Source organism: Grus americana, chromosome 14 (genome assembly GCF_028858705.1).
Source record: "Grus americana isolate bGruAme1 chromosome 14, bGruAme1.mat, whole genome shotgun sequence".
In the NCBI taxonomy this organism is placed as follows: domain Eukaryota; kingdom Metazoa; phylum Chordata; class Aves; order Gruiformes; family Gruidae; genus Grus; species Grus americana.
Genome location: NC_072865.1, coordinates 16548872 through 16568318, shown reverse-complemented (window position 1 = coordinate 16568318; position 19447 = coordinate 16548872). Strand labels below are relative to the sequence as shown.

Sequence of the window (19447 nt, the reverse complement as noted above, 5' to 3'; positions counted from 1 at the left end):
GTACCTCTATTAAATTTTTAGTATTGAGAGTTAGGATTACAGCAATTTCATTTCAGAGTCCTATTTATTTTTATTTTGAACACCTAGTCAAAATGCAGAGCTGATCTGTTTTCTACTTACAATCAACTTCTGCAGGTCAACACATCAAAAATCAATTACACAGCCATGAAATTTAGTCATTAAGGATTAGCTGCTAATCTCATTCCATTTTTTGTCTAACCTTTCCCCTCTCTCCAATAGGTGCATTTGGAGGATTTGTGAGAATAAGGAAGGACTTGTTAATTCTTAACACCGTGACTCAGATATTAAGCAATAGGAAAACACCAAAATTCAACATCTGAGCCTTACTTTTTTTTTATTTTTTGGTAAATTACTGCATAATTCCTTACATATATTGCATTTAACATATCATCTTGCACACATAGAACCGTCCAATGACATTGAAAACATTATGAAAAGAACCAGGACTCGCTCAGCGCTACATTTGTTTTCTGCCCAGCATCTCAAAGCCCCTCTAAAACTGTACATACTGAAGCAGCCAGTGAAAGTTGAGATACTTAAGGGGTGAAAAACAGGCCAGCTAAGCACAGAATGGGATTAATCCGGCTGCGGCAGATCTTTAATTTGGCAGGGGATGGATTACATGACCTGAGTGTCTTTCTTATCCTGTGCTTATGACTTTGTAATTATGGCAATTATTTTCCAGTCGTGCCATTTGGGAAAGGGAATAAACACGATATGCCTGTCTCAATGAATCTGTAGGGGGATTTTACAGAGGCGGAACGTAACCGCTCAAGCTGTAATTGTGTTTGCTCCCTAGGACTAACCGTGGTAAGTGTGCCATAGCATTTTTACCAATGGCGAGCGGTCGGATTTCAGAAGCAGAGTGACTTGGAGCAATATTCTGGGTATTTTTACCAAGCTCTTTCGGAATACTTTTAGTAATGATGCTTCTATAGCTGTTTGCAGCAGTTGATCCCATGCAGTTAATGGACCTCTCAAATAAAGAAAAGATTGTCACACCAAAGACAATCCCGGCGTTGCACATTTTTAACAAGTAAAAATAGGAAAGACACGTCCTTCAAAATGGAAAAATTAATTTTCTGCCCACAGAAGAAGAGATCATTATTGTAACGACAGGTTCTACTTACCCTGAGCTTTCTTCCAAACACAGTCACTTTGCCTTTAATCTGTTCCTTCCTCAGGCGCCATTCAATTGAGTTTAAACCATTTTCCATTGGTAGAGAAATATTACATCGTCCTATGGTGGGAGTGACAGTCCCCGCCAGGACATGAGGTTCGCTGTGAAAGCTAATGCTCATGCCATTGGCATACATCACTCTCAAAGTACCATTATTACAGAGCTGGTAGCTGTTCCTCACTTGATCTACAGCAATAATGAAAAGAAAATAATTTAGCTACTCCAGTCATAAAGAAAACATATAGCTTAATTTGATTGGTTTTTTATTGCACTCCTGTTGATGTTAAATGAAGTCAGCCTGCAATTACCATTTACGTGGTACTATGGTGGAAATTACAGATGTTACTGATTCATGTAAAGAACAGTAGTGTAGCAGTGAGCCTGCAGAGAGATACTGTGTTTATTTCATTATGTTTTCCCTTTAGTCTTAATTGTGAATCAAAATGCACAGTGATATGTGTTCAGTCACGTGATTTATTTCTAATATGACCCAAAACTCCTGAAAACTGAACTTCTGGATAAACAACAAACCATTACAAACCATTAAACTGCAAGACAAAAAGAAAAAACAAACAAACAAACCAACGACTGCTGGACTCTTTCTGAGTGGGAAGAAGCAAGCGCCTCTTCTTTTTCCTTCCCTCTGTCTGCGAGCTGTCTCCAAGCAGAGGCTTTCTACAGAATGACAGTTTGGCTTTAAATCCCCCAGGTGGGAGGCTCCAGCAGTGCAGGCTGGCGGCCACAGGCCCGTACTCGCCCGCCTTCCTCCGGCCCAGCAGCAGTGCGCCAGCCCGATGCGCGCACCCAGCCTCTTGGCTGTCCGAGAGGGGTGCCAGGGGTAATCCCCTACTGTTACGGCCCTGCGCTTCTCCAGCTGTTTGACACGGCCAAGGCCATTGCAGCCAGGACGGAGCGCTGCACTGTGCAACTGTCACCAAAGCATCGCTGCTCGGCTGCCAGGAGGACAGCATCTACGTAATTAATCATCTGGTATAAGAGAAATGAAGCCTTTGTAACCAGACGTCTCACGGTATAATAGTCTATAAATGTTGACATTTATGTTGGGAGGAGACTATTGTTCGATGATGACATTCTTATTCCGGTGACATTATATCTTAATTAAAAAAACCCGTCACTCACCAAATTCCTTTCAGCCTCTCTTTGGTAACTGACTGTTTTCGCTTCAACAGACACAACGCCTGGGCAGTGCTGGAAAGCTCTACGCAAACGTTTAACCACTTTCTTGCTGATCTCTCCTGCCATACTTGGGCTGTAACACCGTTCTCGGAAACGCTGCCGGTGGCGCAAGGTCATCCACTGCCCTGACTGTTCTACGTTTTATTTTACGGTAGCGTATAAATTTGGAAGATTTCATTCCAGTAGGAGGAGGGTCCCTGTGCCTCTCTCTCCACGAGGACTTCTAGCCAGGCAGCCAACGTTCAGTGGTCAGACTGCGTCTCTGTGGCGCTGAACTCAGAACCAATTTTGCAGTGACGTACAGAGGAATATGCGAGTGGGTAAAGTGAACCCGACCCAAGAGGTAACGGCAGGACTAACTTACACCAACAGATAACGACCGCACACGTTTGACACAAAGCATGGTTGTGAAATGTCTCTTACCTGTCCTGAAGACCTGTCATTTTAGGAATGAGCTTTATGGGAGCTCTTCTTGCAAACCTTACGTGTTTTTCCCTTGCTCATGAGTGTACTAATGACACGAATCTTTCACAAATTGCTTTCTCAAGTTGTGTGTGTGGTTAGGAGATGTGCTGAGAAGTGTGCTTTGGTACCTTGAACAACTGTATAGGAAGCCTCCACAGAGGAGAGATTTGTGATGACCGTGACATCGTCATCCCGATTAGAATTCTCAATGTCGATGGTAATAGACTTTTCCATTTCTCGATGAAGGCTAGTTACCACTCCAGTGGGACGTGTTACATTGGTCAGACGCCCTTCATGATCATAGCTAATAGAAAAGTTAGTGAGAGCAAAAAAGCATGAGGATATATGTTCATTTCAATACCCAATGTATTAATAATGCACCACATCTGTGCAAAAAACCCCAGAATGAAACAGATTTTCAAGAACATCCTGGCCATACCTAGTTCTCTGTTCTTGAAAGAGTCTATAATGATGAAATAATTATTTATAATAATAATTTTTAGAGATACTGATCTCAACTACATGAGTGTAAATCCAGGCTAGCATCTTTTAAAGTATTTAATGATTACGGATATACAAAGTGCTATTTGGCTCAAACAATTATAATTAGTAAATTCATCTGTATTTTACTAGTTGCATTTCACACTAAGGAAGTGGACTTACGATGGATACTACAATATACAATTGCATAGACTGCACATTTGCAATTGAATACTTAGTGGAAACTACTAAGTACGGTCTTAAGTGACATACTGAGGAATAAACTTGCCATAGAGATTAAAAAAGACATCAGCTTGAGAACATAATAATTTCATCTGTGGTATTGAACTGCATTTTGGGGTCAGTATTTGGCCCATTCATAAAGATGAGTGATGAAAAGTTAAAGCACAGAATAGGTTGGAGTTGCACAAAGGGCAGCAGTCAGCACTCAGAATATACCATAAAGATAAAAAAAAAAAAAGAAAAAAAAAGAAAAAGAAAAAGGGCTCTCCATGAGTTTATTGAGTTAAATTTGTTTAGAGGTATAAAGCCTGAGGAGGGGGGAAAGCAGGAATGCTGCCTGAAATCAAATCATGCTGTTTCTGCCTTTCCTTTAGCATGCTATATTTGTGTGCGTACGTATGCTAAAGAAGCAGTGCCTTGGATCTTAAGGGCAAGAAATGGGGACCTGAAACAAAATCAGTATTCCGGTCTGACACTCTGCTTGCTGCAATTCTCTACTTGTGCAAGAGTCTCTCACCCAGCCGCTACCAAAGCGCACATACTTCCAAACAGCAGAAAGGCAAGAAAAAATGTCCTGTGTAGATAAAGGGAAAAGTTTAGGTAGAGATTGAAACCAACTGGTCATCCTTCGAACGCAGAAATCCCGGGAGCGGGAAGCCTGGAAGAGAACTGGTAAATCCATTGCACTGCCTGAGAGTAACAGAAGAGAAGAGGAGCACGTTTAGTACCACGGAGCTAGCCGAGTTCTTTGTACGTCTGTGGTTAGCTGCAAAGATGAAAAAAAATCAGTGCTTTCAACAGGACTTTTTACAATTAGATCATTCAGAAAGCTCAAAGTAGGCCGCCTGAACTGTATAGCATATCTCCCAAATTAATACACAGATTGGCTCCTCAGTTAATACAAATATAAAATAGGCCTTTTAAATCCATTGCAAATGGTTGCACCCATTCAACTGAGTATTGGGGAGGAAGGAAAAAAAATAAAAATCACCTGTGGAGCAATAAGCCTTACCAGAACCAATGGAAGTATTAGGCAAAGAAGTAAATCAATAAAACAAAGCATCATGCGACCTAAAAGGGACCAATAATAATGTGCATTTAAGCAGTTCAGGATCAAACAATGATTAAGCAGCATGATTTTTCTTAATGAAAGTCACAAGATTCTAACCATATATAGATATATAATTTTTTTTTTTTACCGTATCAACAAGATACTGGATAAATGATAATATGTTGAGGTAATCTATGAAAGGGGGGTTGGTTAAGTCTATATAAAGGTCTTCACGAAAAATAGTGAGAAGTACTTGTAAAGTATAGATGAGGGAAGAACTTGATCCAGTCAAGCATCCGTCTAGCGAGGAAAAACAGAAAGTACAAAAAATGGACAATTTCAAAAATCTAAGGGTCTGTATGTGGACTACTTTGGTATGTTTAGTGATTAGCAGAGTGATGAAGAGAATACTTAGGTGTCAAATATTACAGAAGAGACAATGTTATTTAGGACAAACTAGAAAAGTCTATGTGTGGCGTCAGCGTGACTAGGCAGAGCTTGGTGAACATCCAGAAAAACGGCTGGCAAAATTCCCCATCAGCAAATATATTTTAGGCAATGCAAATGAGATATTAATTTAAACTTGTCATTCACATTACTGGGTTTTTAATTAACCCAGGAAAAATTCCTGGGGATTGCTGTGGGCTACTCACTGAAAATCTCTGCTCGAAGTGCAAGGGCAGTCTAAAAAGTAAATATGGATGAGGACATACAGAGACTGAAACAGAAAAATGAAAAGATTCTAATGCTGTTTCTGTGAGTCAGTGTTTTGCTCCCTGCCATGGGGTGTGTTTCCCAGGGCTGGTCACACCATTCGGAAACAGCAATCGCAGAGATTGAAAGGGTTTATAAGCAAGTGACGGACACGCTTAAAGCGAGACACGCAAAAGCACTCACTATGAAGATCTGCAGACTGTTTAGTTCACGGGCTAGACATATAAAAAAATTCACTACTTAAATGGTATATACACACTGCAATACCAATGTATAAAGAAGGCATTTCTATTTTATCCATTGCATCAATAAAAGCCTATTTAAAAAAATACCTTTAAAGGTAAAAAAATTAAAATTAATAAACCAGAAACCTTCTATGTACAACATAATTTAGAAGTGACTTCTTACTGAGGGATTTTTTTTTTTTTTAATTTACGTATTATGTGAGAGCAAGTCCTCAGTAGAATACAACACCCAGACATTTATCTGAAGCTTAAGAATAAAGCTATATAGCAATTAAATGGTTATAGACCTTTCTTCTTCATGACATGAACCCAGGTCTAATGAAGTAAAAAAGAAAATTTTGCAATGAAAAATATACTAATCGACCTGGGACTCCTTGGTATCTTCTTCAGAAGCAGGCACTACATACCACAGTCACAGACACAGCATCAGGCTAGATGAATCAGACCTGAGAAGGCAATCCTTGTAACTTCAAATGAGGTGGATTCTGGATACACTGAATTTCCTCAGCTTTTGTTACTGACAGAGTAGAGTTAGAGTAAGGTTTCATTCCAAGTCTTTCTACTAATAAAATTACAAGGGGAGAGATCCTTTCTTAATCCCGGCATCTTAAAACCCCAGCATCTCCCTGTGCCCACTACTAACTCGCTAACATACAGCCAGTTGCGACCAAGTCTGCCCGAGCAGGCAAAGGTTTCCCAGACCGTCGTTGCCAGGACCGCTCTGGGTGACACCAGCCACCGCCACCCCGGGCAGACACAGAAGCTGTTGGCTGATCCTGCCTGTAGCCTGGAGACGGTGCCTGACAGCCCGGTGGCTCAGAGCCAGCCACAGCCAGCTCACGTGTGCTGGGCCACCAAACACAGCTACGGCTCAACCATCAGACAGTGCCGAGCACTTGTGTGTCACCTTCTCAGACGGCTACACGTATCTGACCTGGGCATGCCTTCAGCGGGCTCGTGATGATGCACTGCCGGCTGTTCTCCCATGTCCGATATTATGGCACCTCTACATCTTACCAATTTTTATTGTTCGCTGTCTGGTCTTTGAGGTGTGAAACGGGTACTGCTCGACAGCTTGTAGGTGGGAGTAGCCAGGACGGTGCCATATACAGATTTGCAGAAAGGAGCAACAGCAGCTTTTGACTTAACGCAGAGCAGAGCAAGGTGCAGATCCACATACATTTACATGTATCCCTATTTTCGCTCCCTTATCAAACCCAAGCTGATTCAAGAAGAAAACTGCAGCATTCTCTTAGGATGCTGCCAAGACCAAGCAGAATACCACTGAGGACCACTTCAAAGACCTGTGCTTCATGCCCAAAACCAAGCTTAAATTACCCCATGTGAGCCTGCTGATAGCTGTTACATTATTTAAGAGCCTTGCCTGTTCCTGCTGCAAATGGACTGCGTGCATACGCACACAGGCTTTTCCTTTCACATATAGAGATGCATATCTTCTTTTAACGTCTCTGTGATTGGCGTTTTATGGCTTTTTTTCTAACCTAGATAACAGTCACCACGTATAGTTCATTTTATACGTGCACTATAAAGTATATGCATTTTTAGTGTAAAAAAATGTCTATACTGTCCTCTCACCTACAGGCTCTATGCTTAGGAGAATGTATGTACAAATCTGGGAGAAAGTAAGTTATTTCTGCTGCCTCATCAAAGTTACTAATCATCTAAGACGGTACCGCAGGTTGTATTATTTATACCTAAATATAGTACTTCCACTGACCTGAGGCAAGGGTTACGCATCTTTTCTTATTTGATCTTGGAAAAAAAATCTAGTCAACATGTCAGCGCTCTACAGCGCTCTAGACACATTATATATTCAGATGCATCTCAGCAAGACATCAAAGCACCTACCTTCTATACTTAGGAACTGTAGTACAATTTTTCTAATAAATCACGCTAACTTAGTACTTCACGTGATTCTCAGCCACCGGTTAAACCACTTTTGTAACTTATAACTTTCTGATGACCTTTTTAAATGTTTCATTGATTTTCATGTCGAGTTTTAAACTACTCTGCTATTTAATTTTCTACACTTAATTACTGGTGTTTTGAGAAATAACTAGTTTATATGAATCTAAATGACTTCTGATCTGAATCTTGAGCTAGCTATTCAGGAAAAACAGCAAAAAAACCCCAGCCTACCTAGAAAGGTGTCCACATCTCACCAGCAGTAACGTGAGACTTTACCACTGTCTAGTACAGTGAGCTTTTACTTGAGCTTGTAATCAGCAGGTAATCTCTTCATGCGCTCACAGAACTGGACTATTTTTGTAACTATGGTGTGGTAAAGAAATACTCTTTGCAAAATACTAAGGAGAAAATACCTGCATACTTCTACCCACAGCCTAGATGAAAAATCGCAGGGGTTCAATTTCCAGGGCCACATCAGAAGGGGACCACGAGAGGGCACTGCTTTCCTTTTTACCGAAACAAAACACACGGTGGACAAAATACTGATGTGCAAGGCTGGTTTAGGCATATTTTGAGCAGACTGAACGTAGTTCTTTTTATTCCTGCATTACTTATGTATTCTCTAAAAAGAAGGAAAGTGGTGGCCGAGATGGATGCATTAATAAACTAAAATAGGTGTGCATCATTGCTAGTCTGTAACCTTAAAAATAAACCTACAATTTAAAATTAAATATAAAGCCCTATTCATACTTTCTACCCACTAATATCAGAAATGGTATTTAGTAATCATTAATTATTTCAAACAACATATATGGCATCAGACTTGCCGTACTTAAAAGTTATATATACTATCAATATATCGTTTAAGTTCTATTTTTAAGGTTGTTTTTATCAATAAATGACAGTAAGACTGCTAAGAATAGGATAACTGTTAATAAAAATCTGACTATTTTTTCTAGATTTTTAATATACTTTTGAACTTCATCTCTGATGAATTTTGTTTTAAGAGGAAGCTCTGTCTTTTTAATCTATATGCTCACGAACACCAGCGCGCTTTTGGGTTATCTACAAATTATGGAAGTTACACCAGGGGTCTGACAGATAGCTGGGGATCTAATTTCCTCACTTGTCTCAAGAATGAACAATCAGTGAAGTTAATCAACATTTTATCAACCGTGAGTAATATATGAGTCTGAACAGAAAGATATATAATTTGAGTTCCAAAAGAAACTGCAGAGTTAGGGTTCCTAGAGAGAGGCGGCTCAGTAGGAGCCACGGATTGCTGGGGGCTGGGCGGGATGCGAGTTGTCTGCAGCCCAGCTGACGCCTAAGGGCAGGGGCCGACCTGCTAAATCACACCCGGGTTTCTGAACGCGGCACACGGTCCTTCGCGCTGGAGGGGGTCAGCTTCCCCACTGGCCTCACGCTGCGGGCAGGAGCTGGGGTGGGTCAGCACCCACCCCAAGGACACGGCAAAACGGATGAAATCGAGAAGCCACTTAATCATTTCCAGTATCATGCTAGACTGAGGTGTAACGGCCTTACTCAGCATCAGTGAAAAGCCTACAACAAATTTCAGCAGGATCAGTTTAGGGCCTACTGGCTACCATTTGAAAAATAAATGTACGCTTAATATATCCAAAAACATTCTTACTCATAAAATGTTGTCCATCCTGTTTCATCACTCTTCGTTGCTAAGAGACCACTGTTTCCGTTATATGTCATTAATCCGAGCTCCAGGGTCTGTGTTGAGACTAGCTTGAGTCCACCATTAGTGCCAACAGCCAGCGTGACAATCTGATTATCCGGCATCAGTAGGTGGCGGGGCGTCCCACTGGCATCCCGACGGACCTTCAAGGAGTTGCCATTGTTGTCCATCACCTCCGTGACATCGTTATCGCTGCTATAGGTGAAATTGTACAAGTACTCCCCGGTAACAAGGCTGAGAGTGTACTGGTGAATCCCGTCAGCATTGAAGACATACAGCTCCTGTTCTCCTGGAGATGCAGCTTCATATTGGTTAAAAGAATTAAGAACGGGCCTGTTTTTACTGACAGCCCTAATGCGGATATTTCCAAGATCAGCTATGTAGATGGTACCATCTGGGGCCACAGCTAAGGAAGATGGTGAATTTAAGATGGCATCAGTGGCATACCCATCATCCCCAGAATAGCAATTACAGTTGACATCATTTTTGCAATCACAGTCTGAAGCTGCCCCTGCAAGAAGGCATATTTCTCCATTGGTAGTTACCTGGCGTAGCCGATTAATTTTTTTTTCATCTGTCTCACTGATGTAAAGAACTCCTGTGTGTGAGATGGCAATGGCACTGGCTGATTCAAGTGCAGAATGAATAGCCAGTTTGCTAAGAGAGTAGTCTATACCAGGAACCTGGCAGTGCATGGGGCGTCCAGCAATAATGCTAACTTGATGGTTCTCTGTGATCCGTAAAATAACATTGTTCTCTAGGACATAAAGGGAGTTGTCCATGGGATTGACAGCGAGATCAGTAGGCCACTCCAGCCGTACCTATGAGTTGCACAAATTATTACTGTAAAACTCATCACTGAAAAGTACACTTCTAGTGTTTAAAATTCCATGTGTAACAACAGCAAATTAGTGAGGGGTTTATCAGCGTAAATCATGAAACCAAGTCATGAACGGCAACTATTTCAAACAATGATTTTGTTTTTGGAAATATTAAAGCTACGTGCAGTGGTAACTTTGGCTAATTGTGTTTCTGTAAAAAGAATGAATGCTACATTGTGGAAGCTCTACAATAATTACAGAAAAACAGGCAATTAAGACAGTAACTCCTATTATCTCAACCTTATTTCTCTGTAGTTGCATAAATAACCTGTGTTAGCCACAGCAGAAGGATGGTTCACTCATTTCAGTAACGAATCAAATACGCTATCATCTTGTGCTGCATTATGCATTTCTTAAGTGGCCAGGCAGTCATCCAAAATAGATGCCCATCTCTTCTAAGGCAGAGAAGAAAATAAATGCAGTAAGAGTCTACCTGGGTGACATCCATGCTGGAATCACAGCTGAGAGGTCGAACGGCAGTGAGGTCATTGGAGCCCAGCAGGGTTGATATGATCCCGTTCTGATCTACTTTTCTAATCATAGTGGCATCAACGAAATACATGAGGCCGTACTTATCCACTGCAATTCCTGCAAATATAAAAACCAGGCATCAGCGAAGCAGTGAGGCTCCTAGCTTCAAGGCAGGCTTCATCTTAGTAACAAGTTGACAAGATGGTGACGTTTGTTCACTCCCCCTGTTCTTTCCTCCCTTCCAACCTCAGCACGTCCTGGAACCCTCCAAGTACCGGTAATTCTGCTGAATAAATGGTATCAAGCAGGTTTATCCTTTGGGACTTTAAAAAAAAGATAACCACAGAAATCCCCAAAACGTGTCGAAGAGCCAGAAGAACGCATCAGCTTATTTCTAAACTCAAACTCTCTATGATTTATTACATAAAGCCAATTAAAAAACCCAGCTCCTAAGTTTTAATCTCAGAAATTTGAAGCATTGCTTTCTTCATCTGAAGGATCTAATGAGGATGAAGAACTCTTCGAAATCTTTTAAAATTGCTTTAAAAATTTTGAAAAATTAAAAGGCTGTTATATTCTTTCAGGATGTTTTTGAATTCTTTGACCTGGTGCAGTAAGGAATATGGGAAGAACATCTGGTCTTTCCAGATGAAGACACAGGGGCTTCCAGCCTAGAAAAAAAGGAAAGGTTCGATGCCTGTCACATTGGGAGTCCTTAGAGAGGAAAGGCACAGAATGAACGTTCCTTGGAGGAACAGAAGGATGCCGCTGCCTGTTGTGAAGGAGGGCAGGCTTTTTCTCACTTGCCTTTCCTGCTTTGATTTGGCACACTGCCTTGTCCGTTTCTTGGGCTGAAAATAAAATATTCATCTAAAAATTGTCTTCAAATAGTTGCAGTGCTCATCATATTGGGCAATGACAGAAGATACAGCTTTATCTTCTTAACTTCTATATAGAGGCGTAACTTAAAACATGCAAGCAGCTCTGTCTGTAATATACTCTGTCTGTAATATACTCCGTGTGTATTAACGGAAACTCTTACCTATATAAAGAAACGGGACCTTTCATTTTTATTTGCTTTTATGATCATCTACTTATTTTCAACCATTGAAAGAAAACCCAAAGATGTTTGAAACACCTGGCAATACACCTGATTAATTCATCCTTACAATTAAGATGAAACAATGGAACAAAGTCTTAAAAGGAAACACATCCTCAAATCTCTCCATCGCCTTGAAAACTTTTTGTTAAAAATTACAAACTGGAAAGGGCAGAAATCCTTTTATTTTTCCTCCGCCTCTGAAGAAAAAGGGGATACATAGAGTAACAACTCAGAAAAAAGCCACAGCAGGCAGTTTTTCTCCCTAAAGACTGTATCTCAAACAGTAATTTGTTTCCCAGTTTACACGCTTGCTTCTTGGAGTCAGCGGTACCCTGCTAATTTGTGTTCTGTTCTCCTTTTGCAGCGTTCAGTGTTGGGGTAATAAAGTTTGTTTTAACTAAACAAAGCACGAACACTTGCCAATCCACTGTAATTAAAGCCCAGAATAAAAATTACCGAGCAGGAGTGATTTAATTGCCAGATAATTATTTCCCCATCCAGCCTAGCCTCACGCAGTCATTTTCTCCAGCTTCTTTTCCTACTTTACCTCGGGGGCTCATTAGAGTTGCGTCCACCGCCTTCCCTCCATCCCCACATCTGGCTTCGTCAAAGGGCAGGCATTGCTCTCCAGTCCCTGCTACCACTTCAGAGTTACCAGCTAGGTCTTTCGTGCCAGTGAGGGACTTGACTTTGTATATCCGCCGACTATTGGTGTCCGATACGTACAGTGAGCCTGAAACAGGGTCCACGGCCAGATAGTATTTATGAGCGGGATTGTTGCTTTAGAGAAAAAGAGAGCATAAAACAGAAATAGCTGAGCAGTCTAGAAACTTCACAGGCTTTCAGAGCTTAGATACTCATCAGGCACAGAGAGATCTGGAAAGAAAGTCTGACACCTTCATACGGAGGTGGGGTCTGCAGGACTACCATCTGAGGACCTAACACGATTAGGGGCTGGTCAGTGTTTCAGAAGGATTCTCATTTTAAATCTCATTCATCCTGCCACACCAAACCTTGCACAGCAGAGCAAATAAGCCAAAGCTGCAGAGCAGACTTTCCTCTTGATCTCTTGAGCCCTTTAGATCTGCTCCAGGTCAATTCTCTTTGCCTTATCTCTACCTGTTGCTCCCCCTGCTCCCTGCCACCTTGTTTAACTTCCCTTGGAAGCAGAAGTCATAGGAGCGAGATCAAAGAATGAGCTTCTGAGTTACTTATATTATGCCACAAGATTTGTGAGGTCTTGTATAAATAGAAGGCAGAGGCATAACAAATTTATTCTTAAAGCAAATTTGTTCTCATTCATTCTTATCAAGAATCTCATTTATGGCAGATGAAGCTGGTTATACAACTAAAACCAGAGACCCCCAAGTGTCTGACTTTAACTCCAAACCTTCTGTTATTGAAAAACTGGTCCTCAGTTTGTGATTAGGATGGGTGCTCATATGGAAAGCTACTTCTCTTCTGAAATATATGTTTTTTGACAGCTTGTCACATTTTGGAACTACTTTAGCAAATCATCTGCAAATTGAGAAATGTCAGTCTTTGCGATATATATACATTCACACACACAGAGCCGCAGTGCAGAAATATTTTCAAAATCTTGCCTGGCTAGTTTAACTCATTTTAGTTGGAGTTTAAGCATGATGTGAATTTTCCAGCCTTTGGAGCCTATGGGTGAGCGTAAATAAGGTCAATGATGGTTTCAAAGCATAGAAGACAAATGAAGACAGGAAGGAAAAAAAAAATGAAGGTTACTTACCAGTAACCAGAGATATTTGCCTCCAAATATCCACACTCCCAGCTTCATGTGGCAAAAGTGCCCATCTCCAAGAGTGAGGATACACAGAGATAAGTTATGATGGACATAAGCCATTTCTTGATTAGACTCGCTGAAACTATAGTAAGGCCACTTTCGGCAGATGGATTATTAGCAGCACAGACACAACTGCATTCATGTGGTCATGACCAGATTTGGAGGAATGAGGAGGCCCAAAAATATCACTTTCTACAGTTATCTTCCTCTATGCCAGTCTCTGACATGTCATGATTTTAGGTCAATAACAGTTTGTTCTGAAACTGCAGAAAGTAGGAAGGAGATTGGTTTGATCAAAATTTGGTAGGCAGAGGTAATACCATCTGCTGAAGTCTAGGAGTGTAGAAATTAGAGATGAAAAAATACAGTAAACAAAAAATACTTGGCAGGTTTATTTCATGCATGGATCGCAAAGTACTTTAAAAACATGGGCATTGTACCCATTTTACAGAGGAGGAAACTGAGGCACAGAGAGGTTAAGTGGTATAGACAAAGTTATGCAGGGAGACTAGTGACATGCTTGAGATTAGAGCACAATCTCTTTATTCCCCAAGTTCCTCTCCTTATCTTCAGCAGCAGACTGCACCTCTTCACTAGACCCTTATCACATTCCTTCTCATCCCTCCAAAACAAAGCTCCATCTTCTTTGCCACGTATGAAATTATTTTTTCCATTTACAAGATTTCTTTACAGTCTCTCGAGTACCTGAGCCATACAAACACCTTCACATTTGTCAATGTTTTGAAATTCTGCTCTCTTCTTCCACCACACTTGTCCCTTAACACCAAAGAACAAACTTTGCTGTGACACTAGCGTTGTGCCATACAAATAACACCCCAACTTAGCTCAAGGCTTTGCAGCAGCAGCAGCAGAGCCAACAACGGGGCGCTGCTGCTGCAGGCTCGCTGCTGCTGCCTCCCCGCCGGGCTGTGGCCTGGAGTTCCTTTTGCCTGGCCCTTCTAAAGCAGGTGGCACACCTCCTCGGCCGAACGGGGAGGCCCGAGGCAGGTCCAAACGGGAGCTGGGCACAGACGTAGCTGCTTGCTGCCGGAGGCAGGGGCCTTGCTTGGTCTCAGTGCTGGGAGCTGCTCACAGCAGCGCCCGGGGAACTGCTCTGCTGCCTGACACGCAGCAGCAGCCACTCGGCGAGACTGGAAGGGTCTCTTCTTTTTGGACGTGATTTTGCCATCCTCTGCCTGCCTTCCTGAGTGAGCACACCCCGGCTTCCCTTCCACCCTCAGATAGCCTTGGGTTTGTCCCACTGTTACCAGCATGGGATAAGGTACGAGTCCGGGTAAAGAGCAATGGCAGAACATGGGCTTATTTCCCTCTCCTCTCCTGCAGCCATCGGTGTGTCCGTGGAGCCCACCCTGCCTTCCTCCTCTGGAATCTCCTCAGGGCAGTTCTACCGGGGAGCCAGCCATGGGCCTTTGTTCCAGGTCAGGGAGCAACTCAGCGGAGCTGCAGACCTGCTGTGTACCCCTTTGCTCTTTCCTGAGCTCCGTAAGGGAACACGTAGCAGAAGACTCTCCACCTAAAATATTTGAGGGACTTTGGCAGAAAACGACTGGTGGAAGGTGACGTGCGCTCACCGTGTCCCCAAAGAAACTACGAGATTATTACCTCAAACAGGGAGGTATTTTATAACTGAGTAGGAAATATTTCTCAAACTGGCACCTGAGCAATTAAAGACTCTGCCTCTCTTTTTTTTCCATGCCATTGTAATCTTTTACTCAAATTATAGGAAGCCAAGGAATGTACCTCGTTTAAAAGATTTTCCATAGCATTCAGTATTGCTCAGAGGCCTCTGCCAATAACGTCTCCTCCTCTGGCCCTCCTGGGTGGATGCAGCAGTTACCACCGCGTGCAGCCGTGCTCTGGTCTGGGAGGGAGCCTGCTGCCTGACAGCAAGTACCGGCAGGATCAGCTTGTCCTCCCTATTCTTCTCGTACGTGCACCCAATTCCCAACAGTGCAACAATAGCTTTTCTTTAAATTTAAAAGAGAAGCTGCCCAGAGCAAATCTCTAAGCACCTGAAAAATTAACTAAGCTTATAGTTGCAAATGAGCCTTCAGCATCACCAATAATCATTAGCAAATCGTGAATGAATTCATCCAGATAAGAACATTTAGTGGAGTTACACTTGCTATACCAAAAAATATTGTAATGAGGAAGTGATACTGTTTAGTCCAGACATCTTTGGCATCTAACTTGTACTATAGAAATGAAAAGTATGGTTTTTAAAAGGGCGATGTGCAGGACACTATGGAATAGTTTACAACAGCTCTTCTCGTTCTTGCCCTTGATAGTCTCCAGAGTGAACATCCCCCCCCATCCCAGGTGTGGCATGGAAGAAGGTACAAGCATTTCCTATGCTGCTGCCACCCAGAAGGCCTAGTGCTCAGGTGAGACGATGAAAAAATCTTTTCTCCTAACGTCCGGAAAGGTTATGCCTCCCTCATGAATCTTACAGTGCCTGCATCTAGCGGTTGCATATAGCCAGCCCCACAGGTTGACTGACTGTTAAATGTATTTGATGAAAGAAAATAGCAACTAAATTATGAAAACGGACAGAGGGTTCAGAAAATCATTAATGACCAGAAAATGAGTTTTTGACCTATTTGCAATCATTAGTGCTTTTGTGAACCTTTCAGGCATTTGTAAAACTGCTGTTGTAGTTTACCTCAACCATTTAGACCCATTATAGACAGCAGGGAGAAGTGTTTATATAGAAGTTAGCTTGGGGTTCATTATACTTGCATTCTACTAGAAATTTCTAATTACTGTCAGAACTTATTTGGTTGCTTTTTGACTGCATTTCATAATTGCTAACGCTTATCATATTCATAACACACAATTAGCACACAAAAATGTTTCTATATATGGTACATGAAGAACATAACATTACACAAGAAGCACAACACAAAAAGCAAACACAATGAAGCAAACAAACCATATCAAATTATATGGGAAAGAGCTCGTGTCTTACCTATGTTTAAACTCTTTATTTCTTTATAGAAAGGGAACAGAAGAAAAAAAGAACAAACAGTTAGCTGAAGAATAGATGGTAAAGCAAACATAGTATTTGTTTTATTTTACAAAAGGACACAGGAGAAGATATCTCTTTTCAGCACTAGCCTTAGCTTGGTTTACGGATGAAGAGCGTCTGGGAGTGACAGAGTTGCAAGCTAGTTCCCTAGGAGGATACCCCTGCCCCAACCCCCCGCCTCCCATGTATGTTACAGGAAACTTTCTGGACCCTTGAAAGAGTTGTCACATGGAAACGGGTGTAGCTTGTGGGCCAGGAGCAAGAGAAACTGGCACTTTTCTGGATACAGAACTGGGAAGGGGAAGCACTGAGCTTAGGATATTGTCTGCCAGTTGGAGGCAACCTCTTTAATCAAAATAGTTTTCCAAGAGGCTATTTCTAAACAAATTGCTACTACACGGTTTATTTTCCTCTCCCCCTAGTCTCTCAAATAATTGCTTAAAGCAAGTTTGGATGCTACCTGGTATCTATTTAAGCCCATCAAAGCAAATCTTAGGGTAAAAAAACCCTTCTAAGTGAGCAGTAAGATACTGTACAATGGGAGATACATAGCATTAAGTGATCCCTAGTTTACTGTCTCGACACAAAGGCAAAGTTGCTTCCCAGAAGTAAATTAATACGTTCCCCACACCACAGTGTTTCACTGTGTTGATGTCATTTCCATTTCAGAATATCCACTGGAAGAAACAAAGAGGTGCATGACTCCTGAGCTGCAGCGCTCAGCGCGCAGCCCCAAACTTGCAATACCGACGTTAAGCATGACATGCAACACTCTTCATTCAAAATTCCTGTTAGCCACTCAGATCAGGCACCTTCGTGAAGGGCAGTGAGAAGCAAATGCACACACTGGGATATTCTGACTAATTAAGTTACTCAAGATTTTTATTTGCTTATGTAAACCCAAAATTACATCCATTGTGAAATCTAAATAAAGTGATGTATTTGGTTTGTAATACTTATGGATGTACTATCTGCAACGTTATTCAAGCTACGTGACACTAGCTTGACACTACGTGACAAGAAGACTCCGCTCTTGTTCATACTTAACTGGTTCAAATCTTGAAACTCTTACCCGTGCGACTCATACAGATTTTAAGATGACAACTGAATCACAATTACAGCTATAGATGATGTTTGCTGAAATGGACCTTAATTCCCTTTAGAGGAACAGGGAGCGAAAGACATCATTGCAAATCCTAAAAATCAGTGTGTCGAGTCATTTGCAGCTGTCCAACAGCACTCAAAATACAATAGCTTTATTGTTCATTGCTAATAGTTATAACAGAAGCTAAAGAAATTACGCTGTGGATAACAGACTTTCATAAAAGAAAAGAGAAAGTGGACAAAAGCAGATTAAAAAGTCCATCTTCTGTTTCTTTATTGATGTCCTTTCCCATTTTCCCTCACTTGCTGAAAAGCCCAAGTTCTCTCTACCATAGAGAGAAAGTAAAGTACTCAGACTAATACTGTTGTAAAGTTGGAAACAACATTATCAAGTATCAGGTGTACTTGGGAACTTCGTCACTGGCTGATATAAGTGAGGCGCGTGTAAATGCCTTATACTAAGTATCCTAATTTGAAAATGTTTCTCTTCACCTATAAAGCTGTAGTCCTATTTGCTAGAAAGCTAAACAGAACTGAACAAATTAGAAAAAAAAAAATCAGCATATTCTGTATGATGCAGAGTTGTAGTGTATATTGATATAAATATTTCTAGCAGGTCACACCCCCACACCAGCTACCTTCTGTGGTTTATGCTGAGCTGCTAGCAGAAAGTACTGGATGATCTATGAATTTTGGTGGGTTTTTTTAAATATAATGAGGCAGCCTGATGGTGTATGCGGTAGGAGTCAGAGAGGGATTTCAGAGTAGAATTGGCCTGAATGGGATCTCTTTTCTCTCTAAAACTCAGAATTCACAACAGTGACATCAACAGAATGACACGAATGGAAAAGAGGTGTAAAATAGAGCTAGACCTCCTATTCTCTAACAGTCCAAGCATTTTGCACTTTTTCCCACTAATTAAAAACTAAAAGTACGGTGGAAGCAGAGGAATTGGTTATTGGGCATATCATTTAAAAAGAGGCTAATGACCTAAATTCACTCATCGTACTTTGCAGCTATATCCCATTTACAGAGGCACTAATCCTACTGCCTGAGTGGGCTGCAGAAGTATCAGAAGACAGCCAATGCAAGCTATTTTTCCTCATTTTCCACAAGTACTCAACAGTGCTGCAACTATAAGGTCCAGTGACATGAGCTACTGTTTGAAGCAATAGCTCTTGCCTCTCCTAGAAGAATGAAAAAAGGAGATGGAACAGAAATGGGTGAAGTGATACACTCTACACTCATGCTTTCCCTATTAAGTGACCAAATCTTAATGGTGGGGAAGGAGGTCGCAGGATGGGGGGACCAGAGATACAAGCTTCAAAGAGTTGTGATGATGCAAAGTGACTCTGTATGTCAATCTTAATGGCACTTGCCAACCTACAGAAATAGACTTACAAGTATGGGAAAGAAGTGGGAAAGTGGCTCTCAAAACCATGGATAGGACAACCTTCCAACCTTCCTTCTAACCTCGTAAGACTGTGACACCTTTGCTTATCACTGTGGCTCAATCCCTAAGGGCAGTCAATTCTGTGGTTTTCACTTTCAGACAAAACTAAAGGATGTATAGTACTGAGAGGAGGTCGTATCAAATGATCACCAACAGGACAGAAGAAGGTGGTTGGTACTTTTTGTACAAGTTGGTTTGTACTCTTTAGTCCTTCTCTACAGTCATTGCTCTGATAAGCTACAGACTTTGAACTATGCATTTCTGTGCCCCATTTCTCCACTGGAATTTAAATAGGTTGAAAGTGACAATGTTTTACAAAATTATAAAAAGTAATGGTAAAG

At 41.5% G+C, this 19447-nt stretch overlaps 1 protein-coding gene across 14 annotated transcripts in view; it reads right to left on the bottom strand.

Moving 5' to 3' along the window:
* TENM2 (teneurin transmembrane protein 2) overlaps nucleotides 1-19447 on the bottom strand; it is a 683800-nt gene that overhangs the window by 12019 nt on the left and 652334 nt on the right. For 12 of the 14 annotated variants that reach the window (XM_054842022.1, XM_054842023.1, XM_054842025.1 and 9 more), the window contains 6 exons: nucleotides 16490-16510; nucleotides 12235-12467; nucleotides 10548-10702; nucleotides 9180-10054; nucleotides 2992-3167; nucleotides 1152-1387 (listed from right to left, as the gene is read on the bottom strand). In XM_054842022.1, coding sequence (XP_054697997.1) covers nucleotides 1152-1387; nucleotides 2992-3167; nucleotides 9180-10054; nucleotides 10548-10702; nucleotides 12235-12467; nucleotides 16490-16510 — 1696 coding nt within the window. The remainder of the gene's footprint in view (nucleotides 1-1151; nucleotides 1388-2991; nucleotides 3168-9179; nucleotides 10055-10547; nucleotides 10703-12234; nucleotides 12468-16489; nucleotides 16511-19447) is intronic. The other 2 variants (XM_054842024.1, XM_054842029.1) reach the window with 1 other exon arrangement.